This window comes from Saccopteryx bilineata, chromosome 9 (genome assembly GCF_036850765.1).
Source record: "Saccopteryx bilineata isolate mSacBil1 chromosome 9, mSacBil1_pri_phased_curated, whole genome shotgun sequence".
Classification (NCBI taxonomy): domain Eukaryota; kingdom Metazoa; phylum Chordata; class Mammalia; order Chiroptera; family Emballonuridae; genus Saccopteryx; species Saccopteryx bilineata.
Window position 1 is genome coordinate 3,889,758 of NC_089498.1, and position 20,158 is coordinate 3,909,915.

Consider the following 20,158-nt stretch of genomic DNA (forward strand, 5'->3'; position numbering starts at 1 on the left):
TTACAGAAAAGAAAGTCAAATTTATTTAATGAAAAACTAGAATTAATAAAAATTAGCAAATACACACACAAAAAAATTATACACACACAGCAGCACTATGTATGGACTCAAAGGGGGGAAGCAGCGGCCCGAGGCCGCCCAACATGGCTTGTCAGTTAGAGGGAAAGATAAAACCCACACACACACGCGCTCACACGCACTCACGCGCTCACACGCACGCACTCACGCACGCACTCACACACGCAAAAAAACAAAACAAAAAAACAAAAAAACCCAGTACTTCTCAACAGTACACTCAATCTACAACAAACACAAATTCAGAATTATTTTACAATGCTTCCTTTCTTAATACAAAAGATGCCCATCTTGGGTGTATATATATATATATAATTTTTTTTTCAGTGGTTTACTGTTGACTTATTTTAAATATATTAGTGTTACTACATGCAACTGTTTCCTGCATTGAACAGCCTTTCCTTTCATTTACCTTCATGTGACCAGCCCCGCCGACCCGAGTTTCAGGTCGGCAGGCAGAGGGTGCCTGTTCTCCGGGAAAACTGAATGCAATGGTTATAAACACTGGTCAGAAAATGTTTGATTGCCATTTCAACACATGGAAATAGTTACATTGATGCCTAAATTGCCATTTTCTGCAAAGAGCTGTGCGATGCTGGTGTCGAAGACCAGACAGTCACTGTTCATGATGGCGGTGGCGATCCCCTCGTGAATGGACCGGGGGGTGGCTTCCCAAGTCAGTCGCCTCCTGTGGCCGTTTAGCTCAAGTCGATAAGCGAAGTTCTCGGCCTGCTTGCGCGTCCCTATCAGCTGGACGATGGCGAAGAACTGCTGGTGGCCGTCGTACTTCTCCTGCTTCTCCAGCACCAGCATGAAGTGGAAGCCGAAGCAGGACTGCATCATCACCCAGTCCACCGCCCCGGGCAGGTTGATGTCTGTGGCCAGGAAGACGATGTCCTCTCCCTGCAGGGTGGTGATGGACTTGTGCTGGTGCATCAGGTGAGGCATGACGGCGTCCAGCGAGCCCTGCCACTTGCAGGACGCGCCGGGGCACGGGCAGGAGTAAGGCCGGAACTCACAGAGCTCTTCGTGGTCGGCTTTTTCCGTGTGTGGCAGAGTTATCTCACACCCAGAAGAGGCGTATTTACAGGGGAAAAGTACTGAATTGGCCACTTTCTCCATAGCCAAGTTGCGAATGGACCCCAAGGGGCCCCGGCAGGTTGGACAACATGTGAGCTTTGGGCGACAGTTGCTACAGACAAGGTGGCCACTCTGACACTGAAGAATGGGTGGTAACACATAGTCAAAGCACACGGGACACTCAAAAAGACTGGCCAAGTCATTGTTGGAAGCGGTGGTGCCCGTCAGGGCGGGTACCCTCTGCGACGGCGTGCACTTGGAGGTCCCAGTAGGTAACGCCGTGGCAGTCTGGCGGCTCATTTCTGTAACAAAATACAATAGAAATAAAAGGAAGAAGGAGAAAAGTAATTATAGTTGTCACTTTACTAAGTTTTACTTGTTTCATGTAAATTCACCCTGAGCAAAACAATAAAGGAAAACACAAGATTAAAAACCCATAATTACACAAAATATCCTTTTTGATTATTAGGAGTTATACCCTGGGTGAACTCTCTCTTCAAAATGTTCTAGAACACATTAGGATTCCCTTTCTTTTCTTTTTTTTTTTTGTATTTTTCTGAAGCTGGAAACGGGAGAGACAGTCAGACAGACTCCCGCATGTGCCCGACCGGGATCCACCCAACACACCCACCAGGGGGTGATGCTCTGCCCCTCCAGAGCATCGCTCTGCCGCGACCAGAGCCACTCTAGTGCCTGGGGCAGAGGCCAAGGAGCCATCCCCAACGCCTGGGCCATCTTTGCTCCAATGGAGCCTTGGCTGCGGGAGGGGAAGAAAGAGACAGAGAGGAAGGGGGTGGGGGTGGAGAAGCAAATGGGCACTTCTCCTATGTGCCCTGGCTGGGAATCAAACCCGGGTCCCCCGCACGCCAGGCCGACGCTCTACCGCTGAGCCAACCGGCCAGGGCTAGGATTCCCTTTCTTAAAAGAAAGTTGACCATCCTTGGCTGTATTGCTGGAATAAAGGCTGAAATAAAACCTGAACCTTAAGCAACTAAGAAACACTATGTACGTAACATAGCCTAAGTTCAGTCAAATAACTTTCTTCTGGACTTTCTTCCTGTGTTCAATTCCCTCCTCAGTCCACTCCCCCCATTCTGAGTCAGCTGTTAATAGCTTCAGGGAATTATAAGTGACCGAGAGTCACCACGGTATAGATGCTAACTTCTTGCTCTAGAACAGGGGTAGTCAACCTTTTTATACCTACTGCCCACTTTTGTATCTCTGTTAGTAGTAAAATTTTCTAGCCACCCACCAGTTCCACAGTAATAGTGATTTATAAAGTAGGGAAATAACTTTACTTTATTAAGTTGAAGCATATAATAATAATTACCAAGTACTTTATGTTGGATTTTCGCTAAGTTTGGCAGAATAAATCTTTATAAAACAACTTACTATAGTTAAACCTACCTTTTTATTTATACTTTGGTTGCTCTGCTACCGCCTACCATGAAAGCTGGAATGCCCACTAGTGGGCGGTAGGGACCAGGTTGACGACCACTGTTCTAGAAGTATACTTGGAGAATGGAGAAAGTCACCAACGGCCAACTGCCACCCCATCACCCATCTACATTATTAACAGTCTTTTCCCAAAACGTTAAGACCAGCTAGATATTAATCTTGTGTCCTACTGACGGGCCCCCTCCAAAGTGAGGGGGATAGAGGACAAATGCAGGGCTTTCCTCAAAGTTTTCTGATATTTAGAGAAAACAAATCATTCTATTCTACTTCCGGTCCACAATATAAATCAGACATAATCTGCAAAGGACAAGGAGAGTCAGGAAAAGAAGGTAAAGAAAGAAAGAAGCCCCAGAGACACACGCAGGGGACGGGGAGGCTGAGTCCACAGGTAAAGAATTCCTGGTGTCCTGGGGCTCACCACTGTGCTCACTCAGCAGCAGAGAAAAACACATTTATGGGAAATGTTATCTGGAGGCAATGACCAACAATGTCACTGGCTTTCAGGTTGAATGAAAGATAAAACAGCATCTTTCCCCAGAAATATGCCATATCTAGGGGTTAGTGACAAAAGACCACCCTAGTGGCCTAAAAGTGTAGTCCCAATGAATACATAAGCCATATTTCTACAAAAGTAAAACATAATGCTTCAAATGTAACATTTTGTCAATTACTATCATTATGGTTGCAAAAAAATTTAACTTTGAAAAAACAATGCTAGCTAACAATGTGACCATGTAAACTTTGGTGCTACGTTATTGAAGACCAGACACCTCAAACTGGGGACTGAGGATACGGAGAGAGATGAATTCCACTGTCACAGAAATACTCTGAAATTCAATATTTTGAAATTCAAAAGTAGCGTAATGCCATCACAATGCGGCTCGTCACCCAGACTCAGGACAGCACAGGCCCCTGCTTGTCATCAGAAGCCCTGCACACACAGGTGGTCTGGCCCAACAAAGGACTGCCCTGTAACCCGCTTCCCTGAGACTCCTGTGCACGTGCTGACCCGCCCATTTTAGGTCTCTTGTAAAACAATGGGTCAGCATCGCCAAAATGCCCTCTGTGCACCAGGCCTATTTCATGGTTCACTGTATGCTGCTCAATGCGCAGTACAAGAAGTGGAGAGTGGTTCCCTGGGCACAGAACCGCCTAAGCCACCAATGCCTTTCAAATCACTGAATCGAACCCATCACACTGAGGGTCAGTAAACTCTGTAGTCAACATAATATAACTACTAAGCAAGGAAAACACAACTGTTGAATTTCTTGGCCTAGTAAAATAATTATGCATTTAACAGCAGTTCAGGTTCATGTTACAATATATCTCTATTTGTTCAAACACTGTAGCAAGCACAATTTAAATTCCTACTCAAAGTGTGAAAACTGGTGAAATGCAGCCAGTATTTCTTGGGACTGACAGCTGCTAGAACCTCCCAAGCTGCACAGGTGGAGTCCAGCCGCATCTTCAGAGGAAGAGCATGCCAACCACACCGCAGCCCTGCAGTAGGCGGCCTGGGCGCCAGCGTCCACGGGCAACACGGTGCTCCCTGGAGTCTGACTGACACCGAGGAAAGTGCACATCCAACGAAACGCCACTGCAAGCCCAGAACACCGCGGCCGTCCGGATGCTGTCCGGTCCCACGGCTCACAACTTCCCGGCTCAGTTTAAGCAACCCAGGCCCTTAAATGCCAGTACCTTTCCTCTTCCTCGTCCCGGCGGCTGGTAAACACGTGAGCAAGACGCCCCTCCAGGAGTACAGGGAAGGCGAGGGCGACTTCCCAGGCATGAGCAGCCAGGCCGCGCGCAGCCCTTCCCCCCAGAGCAGAGACACTGCAGCAGAGGCCCCTCCAGGACGCCTCCTGTCCCCAGCATGCCGGGTCACTCGGCCAGGAAGCAAGGGCAGTGCCCGCTGCGCCCGCCGCGTTCACTCCTCAAGCGCCGGCTGCGGAGCCGGAGACAGGAAGCCTCTCCGGTCCCAGGGGTGGACCACACCTCCCCGAGCTCAAACTCGCCGGCGTCTCTGAACCCGGGCGCCATCGCCGAGCGGACGGCCCAGATCCGCAGGGCGGCTCCGGCCAGTGCGGGGCAGGGAGGCGCCCGGGGCGGCTGCACTCTAAGTCGGCTCAGGAGCTGCTGGGCGCTCGGGCGCCGGAAAGCCCCGGGAGCCCAGGCTGGCCAGGCGGCCTGCTGCATGAGAGAGGCTGCGGGCTGCAGGCTCCCGGGGCTGAGCCGCGGGGCGGAGCCGCAGGGTTGGGGCGCTGCCCGGAGGCCCGCAGACTAGGCCCCGCCCACTCCCGCCCACAAGGCAAAAAGCCCTTGACCCCAGCCCTTCCCACCAACATGCTGATTTTGTAGGCCAGAATACTCAGATATCGGCAATTTCATAGTTCCCACCTCAGCTGCAGACTGCGGGGGGACAGGGCCGGACGGGACCCCTGGCTCGGTGCGGTCCCCGGCGGGAAAGCACTCCCGCGACCCGGGCGTGGCCGTCACGCTGCCTGTCCCCCTGCCCGCTTGGCTGCCCCTGCGGTAGGCACCACACTTTCGGCTGCCCCTGCGGCTACCGCGGCACTGAGCGGTGACTCGCACCTGCACCCCCACGGGGACTACATTCTCTGCCCACCCTGCGAAAGCCGTCCCGGTCAGCCTCGCGCCACACGGAGCCCGTCGTCTCTGACAAGCACTACCCTCGCTCTGGCTCGCTGTGTCGGACGGGCCTTCGGAGCGGAACCTGCCCCCCATCGCGCTGGCTCGGGGCGCCAAGCACCCGCTTTCAGCAGCCAGCTGAACTCGGACCACCACCACCCCCTATTAATGGAGTCCTCAATGGCCTCGGCCTCGCTTTACTATCAGGCTACATAAAACATCACTTGGAGAAGAATATAACTGAAAATATTGTCTACTGACAAATATAAATTACTATTATCTATGTTTTATTTTCTAATACATATTCAGTCTAGATACTCTGAGGTTCCTAGGGTAGGAGACTTTCAATGTTTTTAGGCAGAGAAACTCTTTCTCAACAGTTAAGGCAGAACTCAAATGTATAAAACAACTAAAGAGGATTACTGAGTCCTCAAGCCTTAAGGAAACTTCGTTTTCCCACAAACTTCCAAAGGACCTGCACAGAGCCTCCCAGCACCCTTTGAAAATCATGCATCTCCGCATCTCCGGACAAACTATTCCACACGTGAGTCAAGACAGTAGAGCAGAAGTGTTCCAGCACCCCTACGCTCTGAATCAAACCCAGTCTTCCACCCCACTCAACTGTAAAAACAGGACACTTCCAGCCTCGTGGCCTTTGTCTGGACTAAGGGAGGGGGGTAACTTACATATATCATAGGAGATATATATCCCCAAATATGTAGCTATTCACCAAAGGCCTCCACAAGTTACTCTCCTGGGGTCTTCAACTAGTTAGAGACCTAAAACTAGTAGGTTCCAATCTAAAAGATCCTTTCAGCTTGTAAAGGTGAACAGACATGTCTGCCAAAGATCAACTGCCATTTACCTAATTTTTAGTACAGTAAACCTTAAAAGATTTTCCCAAGTAGGTATATTACTTATCTACATTGGTTTTACAAAGAGCTGAAAATGTCACAAAAAACGCAATACACAAAGACAAGCCCTTGGAATCCAAAGTAAGTAAAAATCCAAAATTTTGCAAGAATGCACTAATTACCTAGACTTTCTAAAGACTACATCTCAAGCTCAGTTTGATATAAAGTTTAAACAAAATTTAACCTAAATAAAAACATTTTAGAATCAGCCTTGAATGTTGTCTTGGTCATTTCAGGGCACTTAACCATTCCTCTGATGTTATCAACACAATTGACAACACTAGAAGTAGATAGACAAATTTTATTCTCAATTTCATGTGGGAACTTGTTTCCTTTTATTAAAATGGGTAATGGAGAATTTCTGAGTAGTCGTAATCACTTGCCTGGCTACTCTAATACATAATGTTGTGCTTACCATTTTCTTCTAATTTACAAATGTTACAATAGCAGGCAAATAATGCCCCCTCAAAGATATCCACATCCTAGCACCTGCCACTGAACCTGTGAAAATGTTATATTCCAGCAGCAGCAGCAGGATGCTAATAAGTTTAAAATGGAGGAACAGTCAGATATGGAAAATGGATCACAATGTTTCATGAAGCAGGTTAGAAAACAGAACACAGATGGGAGGTGCCGGGTGGGGCGTGAGAAATCAGGAAGACGGCATCAGAATATGACCAATGAGTTAGTTATCTGAGTGGAAGGAGACTGGTGGCTGTAGCTTTATTTCCTTCAAGGGGACAACAAAGAAACTGCTTCATAAAGATTACTCTGAGAAATGGGAAAACAGTCAAATTAATTTACTAAAAAAGGTATCATTACCCCTTTTACTTCTCCAAAAATTATTCCTAGAAATGACATAATGTTTACTGTAAAATAAGAGTACAGGTTTGGATTATAAATTTGCCCTCTGCTGTAGAAATCAATGGATTAAATGAAACCACTCCATTCAAAACACTTAAGGGCTTTCCTCCTTTCCTCAACTGCTTTTTGCAAACTGGGTACTTTCAACATTTGACATTGTGGTGGGTATTAAAGTGTTTGTTAAATTTAATATTAAAAATTTCTTCTATTTTAAGGTTTACCTTTCACACATGGACAAAATTAAAATTTAGGCAAGTCATTAAAAATTCAACAGCTTAAAACACCAAGTTAAAAATCAAACTTCATTATAAAACAATAATGCTAAGAAAAAGAAAATTAAAAACCTGTTTTTAGTTTCCAAACTGTAGCAAAGCAATAAGAAATTTTTTTTAACTGTATGTATTTTCCTAAGAGCTCCTCTTCCTGAAGGTAATTCTGAAAACTTTGTAGCTATAGAGCAGTGGTGGTCAACCTGGTCCCTACAGCCCACTAGTGGTAGTCAACCTGGTTCCTACCGCCCCCTAGTGGTAGTCAACCTGGTCCCTACCGCCCATTTGGGGGCGTTCCAGCTTTCATGGTGGGCGGTAGCGGAGCAACCAAAGTATAAATAAAAAGATAGATTTAACTCTAGTAAGTTGTTCTATAAAGATTTATTCTGCCAAACTTAGCGAAAATCCAACATAAAGTACTTGGTAAGTAATTATTATTATATGCTTTAACTTGCTGTAACTCTGCTTTATAAATTTTATAAAGTAAAGTTACTTCCCTACTTTATAAATCACCATTACTGTGGAACCGGTGGGCGGTTAGAAATTTTACTACTAACAGAGATACAAAAGTGGGTGGTAGGTATAAAAAGGTTGACTACCCCTGCTATAGAAGAAATATTAGGGAAGGCAGGGATTAAGAAGATATATAAAAACTCACATGTGCATCAACATTAAAATAAACTATATCTTATTATATTCTTATAGAGAACATAAATAACTATTTATATAATCATAAAAAATTAAGAAAAAAAGTAACAGATACACTTAGACATGCAAGAACTCAAGGAACTCAAGAAAGTATGAATATAGTACCCATAAACCTTTCAGAAAATTATTTGTAAAAAAAAAAAAAAAAAATCAAACCAATCAAGTGATGAATCAAAATAAGTAATTTAGAAATGGTGATTCAGTTATAAAAAGATTAAACTTAGTCAACAGTGAGTTCATTTAAATACAGAACTAAGACTAAACTATAGGCATTATAATTACAAATTAGAATGTAAATATTATAAACCTTGTTAAGGTGCAAACAATTATAAAATAACAAACAATCATATGATAAGGAAGTAGTAAAAAAAAAATAGCACAGTCAGCCACATCAAACCACTAAGAGGTCAAGTAAGATCAGGCCATGGACTGGCAATTATGGAAGTTAAAATAAATCTAGAAACAGATCTTAACACCTTCACAAAAGTTAAAATGAATCACATACCTAAATGTAAAATGTAAAACTATAAAATTCCTAGAAGAAATCTAGATGACCTTGGATTTGGCAATGACTTCTAGAAACACCAAAGACATGAACCAGGAAAGAAACAACTGATGAGTTGAACTTGACTAAAATTAAAATTTTCTGCTCTGCAAAAGATACTGTCAAGAGGATGACATGACAAACCACAGACTGGGAGAAAATACTTGCAAAGGACACATATGATAAAAGACTATTATCCAAAATATACAAAGAACTCTTCAACTAAAGTTTTCCTCTGTTCTGTAAAGTTCTGTACATAGTACTTCAGTTTCTGCAGGAAACTTTTTTTGTGTTTGTGACAGAGAGAGAGAGAGGGGGACAGACAGGGACAAAAAGAAGGGAGAGAGATGAGAAGCATCAATTCTTCATTGCGGCACCTTAGTTTCTCATTGATTGCTTTCTCTTATGTGCCCTGACGTGCGGGAGTGTGTGTGGCTACAGCAGACCGAGTGACCCCTTGCTCAAGCCAGCGACCTTGGGCTCAAGCTGGCGACCTCAAGGTTTCGAACCTGGGTCCTCCGCGTCCCAGGCAGACACTCTATCCTGTGCGCCACTGCCTGGTCAGGCAGGAAACTGTCTTGATCTTGTCTTGAGGAATAATAACGGCATTTTGACAATTGTTTGAAATAAACACTGCAGACAAAAGGGGGGGAAATGCAACAATAAGAAAACAACTTGATTAAAAAAATGGGCCAAAGACCTTAACAGACACCTTACCACAGATACAAGGATGGTAATTGAGCCCATGGAAACATGCTTCACACCTCTCATCAGAGAAACGTGTATTCAACAACAGGCACTACTACACACCTATCAGAACAGCCAAAATCCAGACCACTGACACCACCAAATGCTGGTGAGAATGTGGAGCAACAGAACTTCCTTCATTGCTGGTGGGAATGAAAAATAAAAAACCAACAACAGATTTATGGACAGTAAGTGAGCTTGAACCTGTGGGACATTCAGGATGTCACAAACAAACTCACTTAATGATGTTTACAGAGCCCTACTCGGAACCCTGGAATGAATTTCTAAATAAAAAAGACTGGATTGTTCAGGATTTTGCTGAAAACTCTTGTCTCAACCTACTGTGTTAATTTCATGACCTCCATCTGGGCTTCTGTCTGAAACCTGATGAAGACCAGAGTATGCTGAGGAGGCCGAACGGGCCGGTGACAGTCGGGCACACCTGCTCAGCCTCCCAGGGACTGCACCCCACTCCGCGGATGAGGAAACCAAAGATCAGCCTGCCTACTTTATTCCGAAATGTCCTTTTCTTTCAAATAACCCTAAAAAAAAAGTATGAATATTTACCTTAGCGTCAAACATGTCTTTTCAAAGTTAATAAAAATTGACCAAAATATTTAAAATCTCCCTAAATTCTTTACATTAAACCTCTAGTCCTAGCAAGTAGTTGCTTGTTAAAATTTTTTTGTCTCAAAGTGGTAGAATCTGACAGTCTGACTTTGTCACTATAAATGATCAGACATTACTCTGACTAGGTAGCTCAGTTGGTTAGAGCATCGACCCGATATGCTGAGGTTGCGGGTTCGATCCCCAGTCAGGTCAGACAAAAAACCACCAATGAATACATAAGTAAGTGGATCCACAAATCGATGTTTCTCTCACCCCCACCCCACTCTCTCTTTTAAAAAAATTTAAAGAATTCATGGAGTCCTATTCAAATTAAACTATACTCCACTGAAATAGTTATAATGTGTCTTCATAAAAATTATACCTGAAACTAAACAAATCATTTCAGTTATTTCAAAGAAGGCTATAGGCCCTGGCCGGTTGGCTCAGCGGTAGAGCGTCGGCCTGGCGTGCAGGAGTCCCGGGTTCGATTCCCGGCCAGGGCACACAGGAGAGGCGCCCATCTGCTTCTCCACCCCTCCCCCTCTCTTTCCTCTCTGTCTCTCTCTTCCCCTCCCACAGCTGAGGCTCCATTGGAGCAAAGATGGCCCGGGCGCTGAGGATGGCTCTGTGGCCTCTGCCTCAGGCACTAGAATGGCTCTGGTTGCAACAAAGCAACGCCCCAGAGGGGCAGAACATCGCCCCTTGGTGGGCATGCCAGGTGGATCCCGGCATGCGGGAGTCTGGTCTGACTGCCTCCCCGTTTCCAGCTTCAGAAAAATGAAAAGAAAAAAAAATTAAAATTAAAAAAAAGAAGGCTATATGAATGAATTAACGTATACTCTAATTTTTCTCAAAGAATCTATTCTCGGCCCTGGCCAGTTAGGTCAGTTGGTTTGAATATCATCCCGCAACACCAAGGCTGCACAAGTTCAATCTCTGGTCAGGGCACATAAGGAAGTGGCCAATGAATGCGTACTTTAGTTGAACAGCAAATGAACCTTTCTCCCCCACCCAATCTACCCCCTACCCCGCCGTCTCTCTAAAAATCAATCCTGTAAGATGGGGGTGGGAGGTTGTCCAAATTTTTCTACAAATATTTAATGTTTTATACTTTCCTATGTTTAACCATCTAAAAAGCAGTGTTAGCACCATCTGAATCCTCTGAGTCATGCTGGCCCTGGGGCTGAGAGCTCCCAGGCGCACTGAGCCAGGGGCTGGCCCACCTTGGTACTGCAGGGCTCTGCCGGCGGGCTCAGGCGAGGGACTAGCACAGAAATGATGTGTGTGGGACAAGCAGAGCCAAATGACGGCATGTTCTCACTGAAGCATTTACACAGTGGTAAGAAAACGCATCGTGTAGCGAGCACATCATACAGGGCAATTTGGGTTCGCTCAAGTCACAAAGAACTTACAGCCACCAGCCATGTAGTCTCAAGACTTCATTTTAGCAGACATTACCCAGTACTTCATGGCAGTGTAGCTGACTCACTGGTTTTGTAGTTGCGGTTTTACATATTTAAATTGCAAGTGTTGAACTGTCACCAGCATCTGACAGCTGACTGGTCGCTGGCTGATAAACTCAGCTCCCCACTTCTGAAAACTCCCCGTTTCCCTGACCCGCCCTCACTCTCAGCTGCCTGCCGAGCCGTACTCTTTCTTTCCCCAGACTCCTACAATCGGACTTGTCCACAGTCCACTATTCTTCCCTTTGGTGACTTCATTCAGTCTGGTAGTTTTTCAATTCCACCAATATTGACAAGGACTTCAAAATTTTTATCTCCAGGCCAGATAAAACAAACAAAACCCTCCATATCTGTCTTAAACCCCAGATCTGAACATCCAACTGCCTCCTAGATATCCCTGCAGGGGGAGGGTGTCAAAGCTGACCTTGCCTCCCGGACTGCTTGCCCCACAGCCTTCCCTCACGTGAGGGCAACTCCATCCTTCCGGTGACTTAGGTCCAAAAGACCAGGACGTTGTGCTGTTCCTCCTTCTAAAATACATGTATCTGGCACCCAACCAGCCCTGACCCCTCTGCCACTGCCATCAGTCTAAACCAGGGGTCCCCAAACTACGGCCTGCGGGCCACATGCAGCCCCCTGAGGCCATTTATCCGGCCCCCCGCCGCACTTCCAGAAGGGGCACCTCTTTCATTGGTGGTCAGTGAGAGGAGCATAGTTCCCATTGAAATACTAGTCAGCTTATTGATTTAAATTTACTTGTTCTTTATTTTAAATATTGTATTTGTTCCCGTTTTGTTTTTTTTACTTTAAAATAAGATATGTGCAGTGTGCATAGGGATTTGTTCATAGTTTTTTTTTATAGTCCGGCCCTCCAACAGTCTGAGGGACTGTGTAAAAAATTTGGGGACCCCTGGTCTAAGCCATCACTGTAACAACCAAAGCTAGATCCAACAGAGCAATGATTTTTAAAATCCTCAAAGAACAATGATCATTCCAGAGTTCTATGCCCAAACAAATGATCCCAGAAGTGTTGAGGGCAGAAGGAGGATGCAAGATTTCAAAACATACTCCCCCGGACGGGACGCTCCTGGACGATACAGCTCTTCAGATACACGGGGCTGGACCCAGAAGAGGACACCATGGCTGCAGGAGACAGACTTAGCCCACAGGAGAGCGAAGGGAACACCGAGGGTAATGACAACTTTACACCAGAGAAAGGAGGCAGTGTGAGGCATCCAAGCAATCTGCACACTGACACAGTGGTGAGAGGCGGGGTGGCATCAGCAGTAAGCAGGGAGAGCAAAGCAAAACAATAAAGACAGACAAGTTTTACCTACAAGGAAAACTGTACAAATACAAAACAAATAGTGCAGGAAAAAGGTCACACACGGCAGTCTACCTTCATGTATGGAGGCATGTATGTCCCATGCAATGGAAGAAGAGAACTTGGAAAGTGTCACTGGCTAGCACCTCTCACTCCCCTTCCCCTGTCCCCGCTGCTGTTTACTTACTGCCTCTGTAACCTGCCAGTCTGTATGCGCTACCGGTAAATGCTCGCAACTGACCGCTGCATCCATGCTGCCTTTAGAAAACACAGAGGACGCCCTCAAATGCTGACTTATCACCTCCCTCCTCCCGCCAGAATGGAACAAGTGACCTGACTGGGGCGCTGTCCTCTCGCCCTCCAAAGACTTCATGCCTTTACTTATCCCTCCTCTGCATTACTAACAGCTCCCTTTCCCTGCTGCAGTCCCTCTACCTCCACACATGCTCTCTGGTCTCCCACCTGGCCTCTGGGGCCCACATCCCGCCGGCCCTGCGTCACTGGATCGTTTTGGATGCCTCTCCAATACATCAAATCCAACAGACCAGAACTTCACCCTGTGTCGCCATCCACCCCACCCCCCAGACATCCCATTCTGGTAGCCAGCACCATGAGCCCTGGCAGCTCCAGCCAGAGACCATGTAATTCTTTCTTTCCCTCTCTTCTCAGATATAATCCATCAGCAAGTCCTGTTAATTCTGTCTCCAAAATATATCTGGACTCCATCCACTTCTCTTCATCTTCCCTGCCACTACCTCAATCCAGGTCATAATCAACTACTGCCTTCTACCCAATCAATTTTCCAAACAACAGTGACAGCAATCTCGAAACTTCAAAAAGGATCATGTTACTCCTTTGATTAAAATCTTCTCATGGTCTCTCAGGACCTAAAATAAAATTCACATTCCTTACTTGACCCTGCCTCTCTCTTCCCCTCATCCATTTGTTCCAGCACACTCCTCTGAGCTGCGGCAACAGTCCGTGGTTCTGTGACTTGGAACCTGGACCTGCTCCTTTCATCTGAGGGGTCGCCTGCTCCTGACAGCAGGCCTGCTCCTGCTCCTGCCCCCGCCTCCCGTACTTGAGCACTTTTGACTCCCTTAGAGTACACTCTGCAATATGCAATTCTGTTTATTTCCCTCACTGGAATATCAGTGGTGATACTTAGAGAAATTAAGTAACTTACTCAACAACTAGTTTATTAAAATTACTTAAGCACTTTCTTTGCATGAAGTAACGTGCTTTTAGATGTAAAATAGGCAGTGTCCCTGCTCTCTGGGGGCTTAAAGTCACAAACACAACTAGTAGGTGACAAAAACCAAGAGACACCTCCAGGTCTACCAGGGCTAACTCTTAAGAGCCTGTCTTCTTAACCACTCACTCTACTGCAAGTCGAGTATTAGGGCATGGGGAGAGGGGGACAATATACTTAATAACTGTTTACAAGCTAATGGAAAATAAGGCTTGGAGAGGTTAAGTAATCTGCCCAAAGTGGCACAGACAGACATTTGAGAGATTAAGAACAATCGTGAGCAAAGGAACAGAGATGTTAAACTACAGAGTTCAAGAAACAAAAATAATCCGGTTTGACTAGGTAGAGCAAAGAGAAAACGCTGCTAGAGACAGCTGAAAAAGCACATCAAGGGCAGTGTGAAGGCAGGAGTCAATAAATACACACTGAGCACCAACTACATGCCAGAACAATGTTACAATCTAGACATCGGCAATCGAAACCAAGTCCCCACAGAGACTGCAATTCTATGGGGGCGGGGGCGGGGAGCTATACAGGAAAAAAATTACAGTTCAGGGATATACATGTTATAGTGGGACCAAACAGGGAGTGATATGGGAGCAGAGATGACACCGAATTCAAGCTGGGAGTCCAAAAAGAACATCTCAGCTAAGAGAGGTCTAGGCTGAGATTACAGAGCTTAGTAGGAAGAGAGAATGTGGTCCACACAGGCACCCGCAAGCACATAGTTGAAAACGGTAAGGAAGTAACTTGGAACTTTATAAGTCACCTGTTAGAAAGCTCCCTTTAAAAAAAAAGAAAAAGAAAGAAAGCTCCCTTAAACTGCATGAGGAGGAACTGGGCGGAGGACAGAGACCAAAACCCGGCAGATCACTTTTAAGGCAAAAGAGGATTGAAAGTAAACATGATGAGAGAAGCAATGCCAGATGTGAGAGGACCAGACAGCAGGAAAACCAGGGCTTGACAACCACCTGGACATAGAAGGTGAGAGCCTTGGACAGTTAGAAAGAATAAAGCTGTTAGTTCTGGACACATCAATGTGAAGTACCTTGATATATAAAAATGGATACATTATCATCCTGCATGTGTCAAAACTCATGATATACAACATCAAAAGTGGTAAAACATGAACTTTTGGGTGATAATAACAAATCTGTCACTCTGGTAGAGGATGCTGGTAATGGGGAAGGCTGTGTACGAGTGGGGACAGGGACTATATGGGAAATCTCAGGACCTTCTGTTTTGCTATTAATCTAGAACTGATCTATAAAAATAAAGTCACTTAAAAAGAAATGACCTACAGGCAAGACAATACATGAGTCTAGAGTACAGCAAGTAAAGAGATCTGAGTATCATCAGCATGTAGGTGGTAGTTAGTGAGGAAACAAGTATGTAGTGAGTGGCAGGCATTGATGACGTGGGAATAAAAACCACAATCCCTGCCATTCTGCAGCAGATGCTCCAGTAACTGTACCCATGCAACACCAAATTATTTCAAGTACATTAGAAATAACTGCCACTTGAAACCATTCAAGAAGCATTAAAGAGAAAAAATTTATCCCATTTTGTTTTGACTTTTTTTGGAAAGGGTGGGAAGTGCTACGTAGGAAGTCTGAAGTTTTCGTACATTAATTATATTTATAATGAGGTCTGTTCCAAAAATGTCCAAAATGTAAACATTTTCAAGGAGGTTTACAGAAAATCTGTAATTATAATCAAAAGTTGATAACCAAACGTTTTTAAGAAAGAAAAACCTCCTTTAGACACTGAGTGAATCAACTGCTTTAAAATACAAGTGGTTACTTTGCAAAGTTACTAAACTTACTGTGTTACCCTCATTACATAAGACCTGTTTTCAAAACACCGAAACCTATTCTTCAAATTATGTCATTGTTGCCATAGCTAGATATTTCCTTCCTAACTCCAATTAATTTTAGCGTGCTAATACTATTCTTACAGATATTAAAGAGTTTTGCTCCACAGCAATTTTATATAAGAATTTCACAAAGTTTAGAGGGAACAGATACTAAGCTAAACTAAATTTGTTTATGAATTTATAGTCTGTGGGATACTTATCTTTAAAGTTCCATGTCTATTAATTTACTGTACTTCAGTTTAAAATATTATTAAATGATACTAAATTATGCTGGAAAGGTGCCAAGAGAGATCATTTAGACCAGGTCTGTACTATAGCTAAAGAAAATATTCGGCAAAGCAAACTTTAGGGTTTCAACTAACCATTCCAGGTCACAAATTTAATTTCCAGAACAAAAAAGTGCACAATTTGTATAATCCACTATAACTCTCAAAATCTACTTGTCACAAAGTCCTCCTAACAGCTAATCCAAATCCTCTCCCTACAGTGTGAGCCACTATCTCCCTGATAAAATTTGCTGACCTACTACATTTATCACCACACTACACTCTTGCTCTTCAGGAATGTCTGAGGGAGACGGTGACACCATAGACACCTAACACTCAGAGGGACGCGCTGCTCCACTTTCCGGAGTCAGTTACCTCAGTCCCTGGAAGCAAACTGACCTGTCAATGCAGAAGCGCTCAAAGGACACGTCATTTCAACCCATTTGATTTTTTAAGTTACAGACCACACAAAACCTGTCCAAACCCCTTACTAGCGAAAACTTCTGCATGCCACCATATCAAAACACCTGTCAATTTATCAACTAAGCCTCTTATTTTTCATTTTTAACAAAATGCACTAAAAGAATAAACCCAAGAACTAACCATGTATTATTGACATGACTGCACAAATTCTGGGCTCTGCGCTTCCCACGTCTCCCATCCTGCAAGACAACCTCCTAAGTTTAGTAACTTAAATAACAGCTGTAGCAGCAAACACTTACTGAGCACTTGAACTCACCCGGGGCCTGCGACAGCTCTAAGCTATCATCTCATCAATTTTCCTAAACAATCCCATTAAGTAAGGTACCGTCATTCCACCCATTTCGCAGATAAGGAAAATGAAGCGGAGAGGGTTCAGTTTCTCGCCGCCCAAGGTCACAAACCGGTGGGGCCGGACTGGAACCAGAAGTAGGCGAGGCGGTCAGACCACCGAGTCGGCGCTCCCAACATGCAAACTACTCAGGAGAGTTAACCATTTACCCTTGACGGGCGCTTATCAAGGATGGTCAACGTCCAACCGCCGGGACCCGGCGGCCCGATCCCTGCCCTACATCCACGCTCACGGCTGCTGTGACTGACAAGTCGGCGGCACAGCCGGGTTTTCCCGACACGCACACGGGACCTCTCTGGATGTCAGAGAGACACGCGTCCCGCACCTTTCCAGACACACAACTCACGCAACGCCGTGGCCCAGGTACTCCACATGCCCAAAGTGGGGAGTCTGGGAAAGTCGAGAAAGGACCCCAAAGTGCCCCAGAGGCGGAGGCTTGGGGAAAGCGAGGCTTACAGGCGACAGCCGGAGCCCGCCCGGCCGGCCGCCGGCGCCACCGCCTCCCAGCGACACAAACAAGCAGGGAGGAGGCTGCGTTCCCGCCGCGCACAATGCTGCGCGGGCCGGGCGGGAGGGCGAGGGCGAGCGCGGCGTCGCCGGGCGGGCGGGCGGGCCGCGCCGGGTGCGGGAGGGGCCGCGGGGACGGCCCGCGCTCAGCTGACCTCCGCCATGTTGGCCGCGCCCCCGGGACCCTTCGCAACAAAGGCCGGCGCCGGGGCGCCTCCCCCAGCCGGGCCCGCCTCCCCGGCGCGGGGCCGAGCCGGCGGCGAGCAGGCCTCCCCTCCCCTCCGCGCCCTCGCCCGGCCGCGGGGTCGGCCCGCCACGGCGGAGGCCCGGGGTGCGCGGGGCGGCGGAGGCCCAGACAAAGGCGCCGGGCCGGGGCCCGCCGCGCCCCTCCCCGGCCGCCGCCATGGCCGGCCAGCGCGTCCTCCTCGCCGAGCGCCCCCCGCGCGCGGCTCCTCCCTCCGGGCCGGGCCGCACTTACCTGTGGGCGGAGAGCGCGCCTCGGACCCCGGCCCCGCTGCACACGCGCTCCGTCGCCGCCGCCGCCGCCGACCCCCGCCACCGCGGCCAGCGCCGCCGCCTCCGCCCCGCGCCGACACCGACCGGACGCCCTGGGCCGCCGCCGCCGCTCGAGAGCGCGCCCCGCAACGGCCGCGCCGGCTCCCCCCTGGCCGCCGCCGCCGCCGCCGTTCCGCGCGTCCTCGAGCCCGCCGCGCGCTCCCGCTAAATACCACACACTGCGGCGGCCGCCATGAGGAGGCGCGGCCCCGCGCGCCGGCGGCTCGGAGGGGGCGGGGCTGCGCTCGCGCGCGCAGGCGCACAGGCGCTGGCGCGGCCGGCGGGCCGGCTCCGTGAGGGTGGCGGCGGGCGCACGGGCTCCGCGGCGGCGACGGCGGCTGCTCCTCGCGCCCAGCGAGCGCCGGCGCGTCCTGCTCGTGCCCGCACCCGCCGCTTCCGGAAAGGAGCGCTGCCTGCCCGCCGCGTGGGGATCCCGGTGGCGTGCCGCCCGCGGCGCTTTGTCCCGGACCCGGAGGGGTCGCCTGGTCGGGAGGACCACCCAGCTCCGCCCCGTGTGCCGGGCTCGCTCGGCGCCTCCCCGGGCCCTTCCCAATTCCACTCTTTCCCAAAGAGAAAGAGACCCGCTGTCTCTTTGGCCGCCGACCGGGGACCCCACCCTGAAGGAGATGAGGTCCAAGCCCCTCCCTTAGGTTTGAGCTGCTCTTCCCTCCGAGCGGGACGAGTTTCCAAGGTTTATTTTAGCTGAAAAGCACGCCTCTTCCCCTGTGTTCTCGTCTGCAAGCTAGAGGGGACGCCGCTTTCTTCTCTTGCAATAAAAAGTAAAAGGAAATGTCACAATTCTTTGATGGATACAATGTAGTATATATACCTGAGCGAACGCCAGTGCCTGAGACATTTACAAGCCCTGATTAGAGCTCCTTGTCAACACCCTCCGTAGAAATGGTAGTCTACGTGGAAACAGACAAAAAAAAAGTTACTTTTTATATATTAGAAACGATACAGGGAATCGTCTCCCCATGTCTCCAACCTCCCCACCTCTACGAAATCTTTTCTGTGGGAAGTTTTTAAGCAAGGAGTCCACTGACCACACGAAGGTTTCTGCTGGAAATCCAAGGCACAGAATCAGTTATCTTAGGTACTAAAGCGAGCTGCTCGTTTCCAGTGTCCCCAAACAAATGGGCAGACTCTGTTTGTGGTGACACTGTTAATTCAGTTCTGTCCCAATGCTTTGCTCACGGAGGCCACTGTCTGGGACCATAAGCACATCTGAACAGTGTTTTTCGAAAACGTCTTAGCCACAAGCTATACTACCAATATGCTGAACCCCAAAGCACAAAAGTCATTTGAAGAACTTGGGTGAGTTGTTTCAAGTTTGTATGGTGACTGATGGTGTTATGTATTTCTTCAACAATATTGACAGAGGGGTTCTAAGATGTTCTGCCATACACTGAGCTTGTGAGGAAGACCTTTCTTTCTTCCTTTTTTCTTTCTTTCCTTCTCTCTCTCTTTCCCTCCCTCCCTCCCTCCCTTCCTTCCTTTTTTCCTTCCTTTCCACATGCCAGACACCATGCTAGGTTCTGGGAATACAGAGCCACTAGCCCTGCACTCATGGTGTATATACAGTCTAGTGGGAGACACATATATTACCCAATCTCACAAATAAATGTATTACTACCGCCTGACCTGTGGCAGTGCAGTGGATAAAGCATTGACCTGAAATGCTGAGGTCACTGGTTCAAGACCCCAGGCTTGCCGAGTCAAGGCACATACGGGAAGCAACTATGAATGCGTTGATGCTTCCCACTCCCCACCCCCCATAAAATGAGTAAATAATTTTTCTTTAATATATCACTACAGCTAAAAAGTATTACAAAAGAAAAAAAAGGGTAACACCTGATGCTAAGGTGTTATAGGCCAGGTATAAAACAGGACAGGTGACTGGGCCAAGAACTGAAGGATTAGCAGGAATTAACCATGTTGGGAGTGGTGGAGGGTGCGGGACTTGAATAAGGGGGAAAGCATTTCAGGGGAAAGCCTTGCCTAGTAAGAAGAGTGCCGAAACCCGGGAACCCAGAAAACACTCCACTGTGGGAATTCCCCCCCCCGGGGGGGGGATGGCAGTGGAAGGGCACAGGCACCAGGATGTGGTGTGGACAGGGATGCTGATGAAATCAGCTGGATCCCAGGAGGGCTGGGCTCTGTGGG

General features: G+C 47.5%; 1 protein-coding gene across 4 annotated transcripts; it reads right to left on the bottom strand.

Annotated features, from left to right (window-relative positions):
- SIAH1 (siah E3 ubiquitin protein ligase 1) lies at positions 1–18,717 on the bottom strand. 4 transcript variants are annotated; one of them, XM_066243282.1, is made up of 2 exons: positions 17,916–18,717; positions 1–1,457 (listed from the first exon to the last, which is right to left on the bottom strand). In XM_066243282.1, exon 2 carries the CDS (start codon positions 1,453–1,455, stop codon positions 607–609), a length of 849 nt encoding a protein of 282 aa, XP_066099379.1. In that variant the 5' UTR covers positions 1,456–1,457; positions 17,916–18,717; the 3' UTR covers positions 1–606. The 4 variants fall into 4 exon arrangements, with proteins under 4 accessions (XP_066099379.1, XP_066099380.1, XP_066099381.1 ...); XM_066243283.1 differs by lacking the exon at positions 17,916–18,717 and adding an exon at positions 17,387–17,891; XM_066243284.1 differs by lacking the exon at positions 17,916–18,717 and adding an exon at positions 16,838–16,976.
- Between the last annotated feature and the right edge of the window lie 1,441 nt (positions 18,718–20,158).

Coding starts and splice junctions, on each gene's coding strand:
- SIAH1 (XM_066243281.1), bottom strand. CDS start 4,402: ATGCCTGGGAAGTCGCCCTCGCCTTCCCTGTACTCCTGGAGGGGCGTC. Junction 1,458..4,311: donor CGGGACGAGGAAGAGGAAAG/GTACTGGCATTT, acceptor ATTTTGTTACAG/AAATGAGCCGCCAGACTGCC.